At 38.0% G+C, this 16,738-nt stretch overlaps 1 protein-coding gene across 2 annotated transcripts in view; it reads right to left on the bottom strand.

Moving 5' to 3' along the window:
* The window catches only part of tmem276b (transmembrane protein 276b), a 179,404-nt gene extending 163,423 nt beyond the window's left edge, over positions 1–15,981 (bottom strand). The window contains exons 1-4 of one of the 2 annotated variants that reach the window (XR_012591455.1): positions 15,202–15,981; positions 8,708–8,821; positions 6,224–6,361; positions 4,991–5,982 (exon numbers count right to left, since the gene is read on the bottom strand). Coding sequence is in view for 1 of the 2 variants with exons in the window: in XM_074616013.1 (XP_074472114.1) it covers positions 5,735–5,982; positions 6,224–6,361; positions 8,708–8,821; positions 15,202–15,592 (891 nt within the window). In the remaining variant the exon portion in view is untranslated. Of the gene's footprint in view, positions 1–4,072; positions 5,983–6,223; positions 6,362–8,707; positions 8,822–15,201 lie in introns of those variants that run through there. The other variant, XM_074616013.1, reaches the window with a different exon arrangement.
* Positions 15,982–16,738: the final 757 nt, after the last annotated feature.

Below are 16,738 nucleotides of genomic sequence, written 5' to 3'. Positions count from 1 at the left end.
GCAGCGAAGCCTCATGACTGTATGTACGCATCAATTAGTCATTATTTAGCAGAAAATAAATTGGTAGCGATTTTAATAATCAATTAATTGTCACTTTTCAAGAAAAATTCCAGACATTCGCTGGCTCCAGCTTCTTTAACGTGAGGATTTGCTCTTCTTTGGGGGGCATCTATGATAATAAATTGAATATATTTGGGTTTTGGTCTAATTGTTGAATAAAACAAGCAATCTTAATACATCATTTTGGGCTGTGAGACATTATAACAAGGATTTTTCACTATTTTCTGACATTTTTACAGACTAAATGTGTAATAAATAATAAGACAATAATTGGCATATTTATCAATAATGAAAATAATAGTTAGTTGCAGCACTTTGTTATGTACTGTATATCATAACTTTCATATAACCATCATCAAATATTCTTCCAAGGACAATTTAGTGTTGTACTGTATGCAATAACGTCATTATGACTTACAGCTATGTGTTTATGTATCATGATATGGTAGTTTGAATTTGTATGTCTGAGCTCTTGTAGTTTGTCCCAGCAGCAGTTTGAGTAGTAGTTGTAGCATAATGTTTTTAAATGTATTTTTCTGTATTTTTCTGGATAAAACCTGTGTTGGTTTCTGTTAAAAAACAAACTTGTATCTTTGTTTTAAAGATATAACATATTGTACATGCTAAATTACAGCTTGTTTTAACAGTATGTATCATCATTTGTCATTTATTTAAAATTCTGTAAAACGCAACGGTTTCAAAAAACACTGGTATATTTCTCATTTACTTTGACATTATGGGCCTGTAGCAGAGATCGTATCAGCTCAGCCTTAAAGAGGCAAAGACACAAAACATGCAGTCCTCCCTCTAGATGGCACCACGTCCTCAGTGACAAAAGGCCAAGACTCGACTCCACGCTTATCTGGAGGAGGCTGCTGTCCACACTGCTGGACGTTCATCTCTTAGTTGGACTGGAAATCTGTTTTCAGTTCCATAAACTACCTCATGCCCACAGATAGTACAAAACACAATGCTGCCTCATCAGCAAGATTTGGAGAGTCACATTTAAAATGTGCTTTTAAAAAAAGAAGGAACATTAGTGGGGGAAAATTCACAACGTTGGAGAGCAAAACTGCAGAACAAGAACATGGAAAGTCACAACACTTTAGTAATTACATGTTTTATTTCAGTAAAATAAATTAATTAAAAATGGACACAAGTTTTAATATATTGAAAGAAACTAACTGTAATGAGATCATGCAAGACTGTAATGTCTTTTTAGTCCCCACGTAACGTCTGCAGTGGGTTGAACCAGTATAAATGACTTGTAGAAAATAATAGCTGTGCTACTGAAACAAGTGCCGCTCTAAACGGCGGCATTTTCACAGGGCATCTCTCGTTGCACAGAGTACATGTTTAAGTTCCTCATGAAACACAGGAAGTTGCCACTTGAGAGGGATTTTACAACAATTTCATTGTTACACTGTGTTGACCTCATTCGTTCTCTAAAGCACATAATTCATAATGTTTTGTCAATCTTGCTACTGTGTGCTGCTGTTTCTTCTGTATTGAGACTCAATCCAATCTTATAGTTTTAAAGTACAGACATTGTTATGTTGTTGTGCTTGAAATTTACTATTTGAGATACTGGGGGCGTAAATATGTGCTTTAACATTTTTGCTTGTAATACTTTTTTGACAAAGTCCTGCACATGTGCAGTGGTGGCTCATCAGTACTGGAAAAAGTCAGATTTCCCAACTATAATACACAAAAAAAGAGTTGTGTGCAATTGTGCTTCAGTCCTAACAACACATTATACTTGCACCATGTACTTATACATTACAGTTTACTGCTTACAGTAATACTTATATTACTGCGCATCAGTTTGGGTGTAAACTTAAAACTTTATAAAACCAAAACACCAAACAGCGTTGCATTCTGTGAGTCTCAGGACATCAGAAATTACACTGACTCTGTTGTTAGTGTAATGACCATAGATATCAATATTTTATATTTATGGTATGTCCTTGTTTCTGGCGTAAATATTTTCACAATAAGAGCCTGGAACGACTGACCCTAAACACACAACATGGTATAAACCCAAACTCTTTGTAAAAGACACAACAGGGTGCTTATTACATGCCTCTGATCATCTTTTGCTCCCATATGTGACCTTGCAAACATATAATGTACTGTATATCTCCGCCTGCTCAGACTTCAGGTTCACAGACTGTTATGAGACCCAGCAAAGTGCAAAGATTCAACAAGACACTGAAAATACAGTTTTCAATCATGCCTCAGTTAATTCCTTTGACTTCTGAAAAGTGGTAGCCTCGCGAGGAGGTTAATGGTGATGGTGAGAGGACTGAACATCACACACAGTGTTGTCAACACACATTATAACACCTTGTTTTTTTTTTCTCTAAGAAAGTTAATTGACATAGCTGATAGAATATCTCATGACTCGTCTCCAGCAATTTATAAAAACGTCGTCACACATGGCTGTAATATTCTTGTTTCATGAACTTGTAGTGAGCTTGAAAATTTCAAAATAAAAGAGTTCTGATGACCGTGGAGGGGGAATCATATTAGCGTAACAGAAAACTGGCTGCTGTGAGTTATTATCATCCACCACAAGTGTTACCAAGTGAATCGTTTCTACCTTTTCCTTCCTACCTGCTACTCTCTGTTTTCAAAACCTTTCACATGGCCCCATCCCATATTACATACTATGATGGGTATGGTGGGTGTATTTTACTGATTGACACACAATTCAACTGTTCATTTCAAATTTCACTTCCAATTTTAAATAAAAAATATTTTCCCAAGAATTTATTACTTTATTTTCACTCGTTATTTTGTGGTTTTCTAAATGTTGTCCATTAACACAGCACTTAAAAATCAAGACCTTTTAGTATGTATATTTGTGATTTTAAGTGTACTTTATTTTGTCATTTTCAGAGCTGCAACGATTAATCAATTAGTTGTCAACTATTAAATTAATCACCAACTATTTTGTTAATCGATTAATCGGTTTGAGTAATTTTTTAAGAAAAGAAAGTCAAAATTCTCTGATTCCAGCTTCTTAAATGTGAATATTTTCCTGTTTCTTTACTCCTCTATGACAGTAAACTGAATTTCTTTGAATTGTGGACAAAACAAGACATTTGAGGACGTCACCTTGGACTTTTTCACCATTTTCTGACTTTTTATAGACCAAACAACTAATTGAATAATCGAGAAAATAATCAACAGATTAATCGAAAATGAAAATAGTCGTTAGTTGCAGCCCTAGTCATTTCCATGTGTGATTGTACCCCAATTAAACACAAAATGATTATACAGCGTGTACTTGGAATACAGCTTTTAACGTACATCACTGCAGTCCTTTCTAAATCACTATTTGTGCTTTTTTTTCGACACCAGATTTGGAAGAATTTTTAACCCAACCACTGAATCACAAAAGTATGCATATTACATAATATACAGTGTACCATTTTGTAAGTTAGTACACAATAAATACGTATTTTACTGCTCATGTGTTCAGAACATCAATCAAACCGGGACTTTGGAGGGCCTCCGTCAATCATAACCTTTAAAATCAAACATGTTTTATGGATTTATTACGGCCATATGTTAAAGGGTCATTTTGGTATTTTTCAACCTGGACCCTATTTTCCCATGTTTTTTGTGTCTAAGTGACTAATGGGGACAACACTTTTTTAGATTGGTCCAGTATTGAGGGAGAACGCTGCAGCCGCAAGCCGCTAAACGAACTGTAATGTAATCATTTGGGGCAACCTGGCACCGTCAGTTCATGTGCACTAAAAGTGCTTGTTTTTGCCACTGACAGGCTCTGATTGTTATTATAAGTGTCTGACAACATTATGGAAAGGACCCTACAGAGAGATAAAACCTTTTTCTTACCTTTCGCTTCTTGTTTATCATTGTGTCATGTGACTTGTTGCCAGAGGACAACAGTGGAAACGTGAGTGAGAGTGGAGAGAGGAGTGCCACGGGATGGGACACCGGATTTGTCAGAGTTAGTTGTGTTGGAGTACATAAAGCTTAGCTTAGTGTGAGCTAAAAGATTTTCAATGCCATGGCTGAATATTTAGAGGACTTCGTCAATATGGATGCGACGCAAGATTTCAGAACGAGACACACAATAACAAACAGAGCCTGTCAGTGGCAAAAACAACGGTACCAGGTTGCCCCAAATGATTACAGCTTGTTTAGCGGCTGCAGCGTTCTCCTTCAATACTGGACCAATTTCCGAAAGCGTTGTCCCCATCAGTCACTTAAACAAAAACATGGGAAAATAGGGCCCAGGTTGAAAAACACAAAAGTTATCCTTTAAAAAGAAACCCTAAAACAGCTCCTCCATTTCCAGTGTGCATTGCATTGTGGGAACAAGGATGTCCATCACATATGAGCTCTTCCATATTCTGCTTGCTTCATTGTTTCAGCCATTCCTGAGCCAGATTTTAATCAAGACATGACGTCACTTTGGCCCTCTACCAAGGTGTGATGTTCCTATGTTACTGTACTTAGTGCAGCTGATTTGGAACGCAGCTTGTGCTTTTGTTTTTAGCAGGATTGCTGAAGTTGCATTTCTTCCAACCTTGTATTACACAAAAAGGCTGACCAATATTGAGGGTAAACAATGGAGCAATCAAATACTTCCTCCACAGTTGGGTTTCTTGTTTTGCTTTTGTCAGCAAACAACCGGGTCCCGTCTGTCAGTTTGGTACCACAAAATACCTTTACGTTGCTGAATCCGATAATGGATTCTGGGCTCCTATAGCACCACCCTGTAACTATTCATCCTCTGCTTATACTGTCAGCCACCATAAACAAACAGAAAACAAACATTCTTATTCAAAATCTAATTTACACAAACGATGATCTGGATCTACACAGAGATGCATTTGTACATAGAGAATCTTTTAAGAAGCATCGAACGATTTTCTTTTCAATGCAGAATTACTTTAGTGTATTATCAGATCCATTTAGTGCTCTGCAGAGGCAGCAGACGTTACCCCGGGGCTCATGTTTGATATCAGTTAGTGTGCTACACTAAAGATAAGCAATGGGCAGTCAACGGCAGTTTTTTTTTGTTGTTTTTTTCATTACGAACAATAACACAGCGCACATCACTCGACTGAAAGAGGAATGCTGACAAGATGCTCTGGCCTGATGTCTTTTTTTTCTTTTTTTCCTTTTGGAGGATTTCTCCCATGATTCATCCGGAGTAATTGAGCATGTGTGGAAAAGCATGTGCTGGTGTGTGTGTGTGTGTGTGTGTGTAAGTGTGTGTGTGCTGCGTGGGAGTGTATGTATTTAAGAGAGCACCATTTTAAGACAAATTCTCTTCAGAGAAAACAGTCACCTTTAGATCGCCATAAAGTCAGCATGTCAAACATCTGAACCAAAAAAAATGTCTTATTTGTGCTATGAGAGCCATGCCCCAGACATACGTTACTGTAGCTGTTAGTCTCGGTGTTCCTGGAGGTCCCTCTGGGGTTTTTCAAGATTGGGTGTGTGAAGTTTGTTGTTACTTTTGCTCCTTCTGTCACAACTCAGGCACACTGAACACTGAGGGGGAAATGGCGATGTCGGGGGTTTGGTGTGAGATGGTGATCAGACAAAAACTGTTTTCAGAGTTAAACATCAAGGTTGGAAGGGTGCGGTTTGTGCGTTCGGTGGGTCGGCCGCTTCAGGACACCTCTTGTCACACGGTTCCGTTCTCCTGCCTCGGCTTGTGGGTCGTTGTGCGAGTGGGCGTGCTCAGGGAGGGTGCCAAGGTGCAGAGGAAGCCAGCCAGCAATGTGAGACCGAGGCCCCCCCAGGCACAAAACATGGACCAGCCATAGCCATGGCTAATGTCCTCAGGGAGGCCGTACATGTTGCGGGGGTAGCGGGATAACTCAAAGTTGATCCCTGCCACACATGTGCACAAGGAGATGATGCAGCATGTTCCTGTGTGAGCAGAAGAAACAAGCAGCATTTAAAAATGGTTCCATTATTAATAAATCCCTACATGTACTGAGCATCACACTGCAGGACAGGAATCATGTTACTGCAGGACATTGATCTACCGTCTCATGTTAACCCAAAGAAGCTTTCGGCTGTCCCCAAATAAATACAGAAATTGAATAAAATTGGATTTGGTCAGCATGTTTGTGTGTGGATGTGGATGGCATATGTGCTCTCACAGTACCTCCCATGAGAAAGAGTAGCCCAGCTACATATTGCATGAGGTCATGCTGCTGGCAGCATCCCAGCACTCCAATGATCCAGCCAAAGAGAATGATGGACACGGCCATGCCCACAAAGCCGGCCGTCATTCTTCTTAGATCTGCAGGCAGAGGCAAAAACGTCACGACTGAAACATAAGGCTATTGTTGAAACTGGTAGTTACTGATTTTGCATTGTGATAAAGCTGGATTCTGTTGCCCTCAAACTGCAGAGCTGGTGGTGAAGCATCTATCACTCTATCAATCTACCATGTTGAAATGTTGTTGACCAACCAGGTTATTTGAAAGGGATTATAACAATACTTTAATTTTGCCTAAATTGTCAATTAAGGATGTAACGATACATCGAAATGGATCGATGATATCCAATATCATCGATGCAAAATGAAAACATTGATGCATGTCATCATCTTTAAGATACACCTTTATTTTGAAGCTATATTTTAGTTGCTTTTTGTGAGTTGATATAAATGTAACTGATTGTGTTAAATGGGCGTGATATCGATCACAGGTCCATGAATTAAATTGTATCAAAATCGTATCGTGGCAGACTTTGTGATATCTGCAAATATCGTTTTGTTGTCCAAAGAATCAATATAATATTGTATCGTGATTTACACCCCTATTGACAATCAGGAAATGTGTGATTCTTAATAGGCACTATTATCTTTTTTTAATTTTTTTATTTGAATGTCAAAGAACTAACTGAAAACCGATGAGGCTAACACTTCATTTTATAGGTCCGTCATTTCCTATTTCCTATTTCCTATTTCCTTGGAGGTTTTCTAGAAATAAATGATAAGGGAAAACAGGAAAGGAAATAGGAACGTCTTTGAAACAAAACCTCCAATTAAACCCATGTAAATATTCATTCTTTCTTTTAATCAGAAACTTTATTCGTCATGTATGCTGCATGTAAACTTATCTGGGGATACATTACAGATGTATGCATTATCGGCAGACCTGCTAGTCGCTGAACACTGTCTCTGTTCTCCCTATAGTCAGTACTAGTAGTAGTTAGCTTTATCCCAATAAGCTACAATCATTTATAACATTGTAATGGATGATATTGATATGAACAGTAATACAAATATAGATATCTAGAGTATATAGTTTGGGTATGCATAACTACTACTAAGAATAATAATAATAGCTTAGATAAGGTGTTGGTGTAGCATGTTTAAAACAGAACATATTATAGCAGATTCACAACACTGAATTCAAAACTGAAAAAAAGGGGTTTCAAAAGTGAAACTGATGCAATCCAAGGTCAAACAACTCCTTCATTCTCTCTATTTGAACACGGATATCAAGAAAGAAATACAAGACTATCCAAGTGTTTTAAGGGGAGATTTCAAAGAAGATATATTGATCTGTCGGACCTAATGTCCTCAGATAAGCCACTCTAAAGCTAATGGCTTCCTAATAGTGATGACCTGATAACCTCTGGTCTGAGTCTAGACGCGGGAGGGAAGGCCTTATAAGGACAGCGATACATTCAGGAGCGAGGGGCAGTATACTCTTTCAAACAAATCAGAAATGCAAAATGGCTTGCGTTATAGTAATATGCACTCTTGTGTTAGTTTAAGTTAATAACCTGGCTGCTGCAGCTGTAGATGAAAGATTTATAGAGGACTGAAGGGGATGACAGCACGGGGAGATAACGGCATTAATCAATTTCACTAGTTCAGCTGTAAAAAAAAAAAAAAAAAAAAGAGACTACTTTATAAATCTTTGAAATGGTAAAAAAATTCGATTTTTTAATCTTAAAATGTCCCAAATATCTCAGAATGCCTGCAGTAGAGCTATGTTTTTGTGAATAATGTAATCAAGGAGAAACATGTACAATGGAAATAAGAAAGGGCCCAAAATCGTGCCTTGAGGAACGCCAAATTTCCGATATACTATATAGAGAACCGAGTCAGCTAAACCCTTGAATGCAAAGCTTGTCTACAGGACTACATTTAAAAATGGTTATTGAATAATTAGGGGTAAAGGGATGGGGGTTTTGTTTGTTGCATTTGTTTGTTCGTGTACCAAGTAATTTGATTTCCTTGAAAAGAAAAAAACGAACTTGCTGTTGGTGTTCATACAGCGTTCATTGTGCGTATATACATAAATGTATATATAAATTTCTATATATTCTAATTGTCGATATTCATATAATGCTTTGGCAATACTGTATTTTGTTATAGTCATGCAAATAAAGCTTGAATTTGATTAAGGAGACTTAAAATTAAGCATTGACCATTATCAGATGGTTGATCGACCTTTTCCGTTGATTTTATTCTCTTTTTATTGCTGAAATAATTAATTGAATAGAGTAGAAGCAGAAAACAGAAATATAAATGTGGATGAACACAAAAGATGCAACGAACAGAAAATCTGTGTCTAAACCAACTAGTCCAACCAGCTCCATAAAGACAGACAAACACTTAGATACTTACGGAGTGCGTGCCACTCATCCTGTCGTATGGTCTTTGTGATGTTGACGGGTAGATTTCGTGGTAGGATGGACGAAGAGTAGTGATACTTGACTGCGGTACATCTTTGAATTATTCCTGGCAACAACAAAAAAAGAAAATGATGGAGACAATAATAACTGGAGCACAAATATCTTTAACACAAGTAGAGAGAGAGAGAAAATTAAGTAAAAATCTCAGTCTGAACCTTTGCCCAACTTGTGGGAAATAATATAAACACACGATAGAAAAGCTTCATATTTATTTTACGCCCTCACTGAGACGGCCTTATTAACCTTGTGTTCCCAACCACTCCTACATTGTTATTAAGAGGGGATTAGGAAACAATATGTAATATGGATTATTCTGCCGAAAGCTACATAAAGAACCTTAATTGTTCTCATTTAAAGTGAATCTCTTCATAATGAGTTGGTGGTCAGTGCAGTAAACTGCATTCAAAATAAGCATTCAGATTCAGATACATTCAGCATTTAAAGACTTTTGGAGTCCAGCTCCTACTACTACTACTACTACTACTACTACTACTACTGCTACTGCTACTACTACTACTGCTACTACTACTACTGCTGCTACTACTACTACTACTACTGCTACTACTGCTGCTGCTACTACTACTACTACTACTGCTACTACTACTACTACTACTACTACTGCTACTGCTACTACTACTACTGCTGCTGCTGCTGCTGCTGCTGCTACTGCTACTGCTGCTGCTGCTGCTGCTACTGCTACTGCTACTGCTACTACTACTACTGCTACTGCTGCTGCTGCTGCTACTACTACTACTGCTGCTGCTGCTACTACTACTACTACTACTACTACTACTACTACTACTACTACTACTACTACTGCTACTACTACTACTACTACTACTACTACTACTGCTACTACTACTACTACTACTACTACTATTTCAATTTCTCAGCAAATCATCACACCATCAGTAATTTGACCTTTTAGGGAAGAACAGGGTTATTTCTACAGTACTTTGCAGATCTCAAACAGTTTGATAATATAATGCTAAATAGGGATGCACCGAAACTGGATCTGATATCGGGCCATGTATCGGTGACAATGGAGCCGATCTACTCAATTCATTTCTATGTTTATATACTATACACATTATGTACTGTAATTTGAATTCCTGTTTAAGTTTTGACCAATTTGTTGCTGCATTAAAAAGGTTTACACCTCAATTGTAATTCCTGCTAATTTTGAAGATTTTTTTACCAAGTTGCTGGTGTACGATTTATTAATTTAATAATAAAGAACAATCAAATAAATAAATAAATATATATATATGTAATTATTGGTTACATTTTATTATAAAAAGTTGGGAAAGCAATGTTTAAGTCAGGCCTGATGTTGCCTTACACATAAAGAATGATCCCAGTCACTTCCACACAGTGAGGCATACAGCTTATTAATTGAACACTGGTATCAGATCGGTACTCGGTATCGGCTGATACCCAAAGCCCAGGTATCACTATCGGTATCGGAACTGAAAAAGTCAGATCGGTGCATCCCTAATTTTAAATTCCCATAACTTTTGTCAAACCTTTTGTCAGACTTTATTAATCTCAGATTTTTAGACTTTCCTTCAGATAGTCAGGTTTGTGATCTACAGTTTACATCTATTCATTGAACCTTGATTTAGTCCTCACCATGGAGTACCTGGTGCTCCTTTTCATGTAGCTTCTATTGGTGTATTGTGTTTTTATGTAAATGTGTTTCAATGTGTCCTGTCTGGATGTGGTATGTTGTGTTTAAATTTACCCTTTTTAACAACGCTTCTTATACATGCAAACCAAAGACAAATTTCTGCCTTTTGTACCTAAAAAGTAGACAATAAAGTATTTTCTATTGTATGTTATTTGTTGAATTACCCAAGGTTACTATTGAAGAAAGAGGTTTATATCATCAGGGCAGCATGTTAGTCCAAATATGTCATGTTTTCCAGATGAATTGATGTAGTACGTATAGAAAGGTGAACGCGTGATACCAAATTGCAGCCTGCTGTCTATAGTTTAGGCATTTGTGGTACCTTGTTGTCCATCTAAAGCTTGAAACTGATGTGTGAAATGGAAACTACTGTATGCATAACACCATTCACTGTTGATATCACATCTCAAAAGCATCAGCACTTATAATTAGGACTCCAGCTTCCAATACAAGCAGCTTTGAATGCAATTTCAACACTGCACATCTCATGTTGAGAAGTTTTACTTCAGTTAAGACTCAACTTTCACATTCATAAGAAATTGTGTTTTTTACAGTAATAACAATAACAGACAATATGGTGGCTACCTGGCAAAATAAAAATGCTTTAAATGCTTTGCACACCTGTGGTAGATCAACGCAGGCGATTTTAATTATCTTGCCTGCTTTGTTGTTCCTACAAGGGCGGGACAAAGTACTCCTTTATGCTTCTTATTGGTGCATTGACTTCGGTGACTGTATACTTCCTCTCGTATCTCCGCTCACCTCTAATCTGAGCAGAAATCTAATCAGCCACAGTAAGTGAAAACATCTGTGTGGGTGTGAGCGGTCTAATGAAATGCCACTCAAAGATCAACACTCACTCACTGACACTCTGCACTCACTGAAGGATTGCTGTATAGATCTGGAGCAGGTGTTCAAAACTAATAGTGTATTACAAGTGTTCAGAGTATTCATTTGACTTTATATCAGTGCATATACTGTCAGAGTCAGCGGAGTTTGTTATTTTCTTGACATCACTAGAGACAAACATCAGACACCTTTATACCTGCGCACTGTCAAAGTTCACGAGAAAATAATTTTCTGAACACAGTTTTGTAAATTGCATCACTTGAAGGCTGCGTATTTATAAGTGCACTGACATATTTTAAAGTTAAAGGTATAGTCCCATAAAAATCTGACTGTCTGTTGACATCTGATCTCTCTTATGTGTTAAAACCTGGACAGCATGCTTCTCAAACAGATGAGTATGGTCCAGTTAGGTACATGTATGTGTGTTGTAAATGTCATATCACTTATGTGGACCAGCTCATATAATGTGTAAATGTATCAGCACTTTGTCTTAAGCTTCTACAATAACAACATGTATTAGTCATTAGCCATTATAAATAATCTGTGAAAACATATGATATCAAATTGCTCAGATATGTATTAGTCATTTAGCCATTATAAATAATCTGTGAAAACATATGATATCAAATTGCTCAGATATCAACGCCAATATTGGGCCTGATTCAACATGATTATCTAAAAAGGAACAGATGATCTTACGAATCAGACAAGGCTAATAAAACTGATTAATATCATGTGTTCACTTACATTAGGTTACATATACTGTAGTATTTACGTCTGGGGCTACTAATACAATCCTTTTTGAGTAGTTTATCAACATATGCAGTACAAGGTGTGGACATAATATCATGTACACATGTACAATTCATATCCAATATAGTAGCACTGAAACAAATATCACCTTTGTGAAGTTTGTAATCTACATTTGCTGCTGACACTCTGTGTAAGAGACAGTCAACATTAATTTTTAGACTGTATGCAATCCAGTTAAATAACAGTACAAAGTACAGCCTCAAACAGGACTAATTCAACACCTTTCTGAGACATAGTAAGATAACAAAAGGTAGCATGTGTTGTAGTGGTGTCTTAATATGACTTGAGGCTCAGGAGCTACAGACGTTTTGGAGGCTCTCCCCTCACTTCACAATATATTTTAATTGCTTTAATTCAGAACCCCCGTCAATGGACAGCGACAAATATTAAATGGTAAACAGAATATGACAATACGTTAACAATAACTAAAAAAAAAAAAAAGCTAAATTGTGTGCACAATGGCAACACAAAGAGATCAGTGTTTTCAATTAAAAACCCACAAACTTCACAGGCAAAGAACCAATATCAATTTGGGCTGGGGGTTTGGCGGACCTCCCCCAAGAAATTTGAAGGTTTTTGACCTAAAACTATAAAATTTTACATCATTTTGACCATTATTATTATTACTATAGATAACGCCCAAAAAGCTTGAAAACAAAACATGCTATAGTTAAATAATGATTCTATTATTTACACATATCACAGCCTTTGTCTGAACATTTATTTCTGTAAAATCATATTCTGTAAATCAATAGAGCAGATTCAGAAAACTTTTAAATGATGTTTCATTAATTACGCTATATTTATTCTAGTTTATAACCTGGACCCTCCAAGACCTCCAAGACCTCCAAGACCTCCAGACCCCCTACCTGGATTACATTTATAGCACAGGCAGCGATAGACTTCTGGTACTTATTCGCTCAACTACCTACTAATGATTACTTGGCACTCAATTAATGTGATGAACATCGTTTTATCAGTGCTCATCATCGCACATTAGTAAACAACCGGTTTCCGCCTGGCATCCTAACAGAATTACAGATGACTCGCTCTCATCGGCGATATTATGTGGCTGGGGGAAATGAATAGATTTTACACATGTTAATTGAACACTGTTGTCAGTATATTATGATTTTTTGAAAAGCAGAACTGTTATACTGTACTGTTATTCCAGAGCCCTCTTGTTATTAATTATGTAAAATGTGATTTTAATGTTAATACACAAGATTGCAATTGTTAAACTGTTAAACAAAAAACTAGGGCTGTCCTCAACCAAAGAAATTGGACTCATACGATTTTGTGGACTAAACGATTAGTTGATTTAATCGACAGACTGTAAAACTGAGAATCAAACAATAGCATCACTTTAAATCCTGTGTTGACCAGCGATGTGCTCATAAGTTTCTTAGAAATAAGTCATTCAGCATTAAAAAAAAAGCATAAAAAATGACTAATCGACTAAAGAAATCTAAGAACAAAACAACCTTTTTAGTCGACTAATCGACTGAGAGGTGGCAGCCCTACAGAAAATGCCATTTTTCATTATTTTTAGGTAGATGAAATGATGCAGGTTCAGGATTTTGAATGATGTAGTTGACAATTTCCAGAGACAATGTTTGGAAGAGAAAACTGTCACTGGGCTGTTTTAGTGACGTCTACTGACAGCTGTAATCACAACAACGACTTTATGTTCTCTACATCAGGTTTTTCTACACAGAGTCTTTGTGTTATCAGCTCAGTTTTAGGATCTTATGTGTCTGGATCAGGTGTGAGGCCTGTTCAATGGCTTCTCATTGTTGTTCAATGAGGAAGGGCTGTGCATTATGTTTTCTCTGCTTTGTGGCCTCAAATTCAAACCAAACTTATCAATGATTCAGCTTCTTTTTTTGCAGTATGAGATCACCTTTTTATCACATTAACCTTTACAAGATTTATGCAAAACAGGGTTGAGAAAACAGAGCAGCAGCCATTACAGAGAGAGGGGAGCTCATGCAAAACGCTGGGGTTCACTCAGCACCATGGACAGCGAAATGTGACACATAAAAGAAAAGCTTCTGCACAAACAACATCCTCATCTATAGTTGTATATAACCTTCGCATTTCAAAAGGCAGACACACATTGAATGTATTGAAAGGATAGGAAAAAAGCTCCTTGAGATGTATAGCATCTCATTTTTTCGAGGGGACACAAATACAAAAACACATACAAACAAAACAGCATTACAAACTGCAAATACACAGATACAGATACAGACAGCATTAGTACACCTTAGTGTGTGAGAGCAGCAATGTGGGCCTCTGTTGCCATCCTGTTTGTGTCATGCAGGCAATATAGGTGTGCAAAATGTGACAAATAAAGGATAGGATAGCTCCTTGAGATGTATAGCATCTCATTTTTGAGGGGACACAAATACAAAAACACATGCAAACAAAACAGCATTAACATAACAAACATACACTGCAAATACACAGATACAGACAGCATTAGTACACTTTAGAGTGTGAGAGAGAGGAGCAATATGGGGCCTCTGTTGCCATCCTGTTTGTGTCATTCAGGCTATAGGCTAATTTATACTTTTATATTCTTTTATTTGTTTTTATCTTATGCACTTTGTGCTCTTTTATCTTGCACTTTGAATTGCCTTTGTGTATGAAATGTGCTATATAAATAAACTTGCCTTGCCTATAGGTGTGCAAAATGTGACAAATGAAGAAAAGCTTCTGCACAAACACATCCTCATCTATAGTTGTATATAACCTTCACATTTCAAAGGCAGACACACATTGAATTTATTGAAAGGATAGGATAGCCCCTTGAGATGTATAGCATCTCATTTTCGAGGGGGTCCTATATAGACACAATACAAACAAAACAGCATTACATAACAAAACATACAGTGCAAATACACAGGTACAGACAGCATCAGTGTGAGAGGAGCAATGTGGGCCTCTGTTGCCATCCTGTTTGTGTCATGCAGGCTATATAGGTGTGAGCTCATCACTACTGCTGCTGCTGCTGCTGCTGGAGCATGAAGGCCTGCTGCTGCACACACACTAAAGGAAAGACTGTTTACCTTTGTAGATAAGGTCCTCGGTCTCCAGGTCGAATCCCTCCCGGTGACACTTCCTCCACAGCCCGGAGATGGTGGAGTTGAACTGCCGGTTGCAGTGCGACTCCATGGCGGACGCTGCGGCCAGAAAGTGCCGCTTGGTCCTGATGAGAGCTCCAGCAGCTCCAGCATCTGGGCCGCTGCTCTTTGGAGGCATCTGGAGCGGCAGGTTGTGGTTGGAGATGTAGATGTAACCCGGGTCGTTGCGCTTGTTGGCATAGTTTTTACACCTCTCCCGGTGTCTCCTCGCGTCGGTCTCGTACCAGTAATCGGTGCAGATGGCCATGGCGAGCAGCCCGAGCGCACAGAAAGCCAAGAAGAGACCAGTGCCTGTTAGTATTTTCATAGCGGCCATCTTCTTCTTCCCGAACAACAGTCGCTAGGAGAAGGTTGTTCTTCCTCCGTAGCCGTGGTGACGGTGGAGGTACCGCGTGAAATGAATCACGACGGCACTCACAGCCTGGCGCAGTCCTGCACTAAGAGGAGCATGATGATGGTGAGGGTAATGGTGGTGCAAGGCCAGCAGCGTCGTCTGGACTGGATGCTGCTGCTGCTGCGGTCTATTGTTGTGGTGGTAGGCTACCCGGTGGATGCAATGTTGTTCCCACCATCTGTTATGGTACAGGAGGAGGAGGAGGAGGAGGAGAGGATGGATGGATGGCGACCAACGCTGTGAGGAGGAGGCAGTGATGTAGTTGCACGCTCTCTCCTCCAGGTTGTTGGATGCAGGATGGATGGATGAGGATGGAGAGGAGAGTGCTGCTCTGTTATGGGGGAGTGGTCATTAGTGATGCTTCAATGGTCACCTTTTTGGATTTGGTGAACATGTGAAACAAGGATGAAGTGGAGGGAGAATTTATATTCATATGCATGTTAATCTTTATATCATTATTATAATTTTTTTTTTTACCTGGAAATATGAAGAGCAGCAAAACAAAAACAAAGTCCAATGTTATTGGTGACTTTATTATGTTTTTTGTTTTTTTTTACTTTATTTTATTTACTTTATTGTTTTTATTTTATGACTCAGCCAATTAACCTAATGGATATTTTAATTAGATAATTCATACGACACCTCACACAAACAGTAGTGATGCTTCAATGGTCACCTTTTTGGGTTTGGTGTAAACATGTAAAACATGGTGGAAGTGTAGGGAGAATTTATTCATATCTTTAAATCATTATTTTCCTACCTGGAGATATTAAGAGCAGCAACACAAAGTGGTTTCTATGAATAATTAGTTGCAAAATTATTGGTGACTTTATGTTTTTTTGTTTTTTTACTTTATTGTATTTATTTTATGACTCAGCCAATTAACCTAATGGATATGAGATGAGTGCCAGCTTAGGTTGCCTTAAAAGGGGCTAGTGATGTAGTTACACGCTGTCTCCTCCAGGTTGTTGGATGCAGGATGGATGAGGATGAGGATGGAGATGGAGATGGTGGATGGGGAGGACAGGAGAGTGCTGCTCTGTTATTAGTGATGCTTCAATGGTCACC

The sequence above is a fragment of the Sebastes fasciatus genome, chromosome 2 (assembly GCF_043250625.1).
Source record: "Sebastes fasciatus isolate fSebFas1 chromosome 2, fSebFas1.pri, whole genome shotgun sequence".
NCBI lineage: Eukaryota > Metazoa > Chordata > Actinopteri > Perciformes > Sebastidae > Sebastes > Sebastes fasciatus.
The sequence above is the reverse complement of the archived record's forward strand: the minus strand, read 5'-3'. Positions and strand labels throughout refer to the sequence as shown.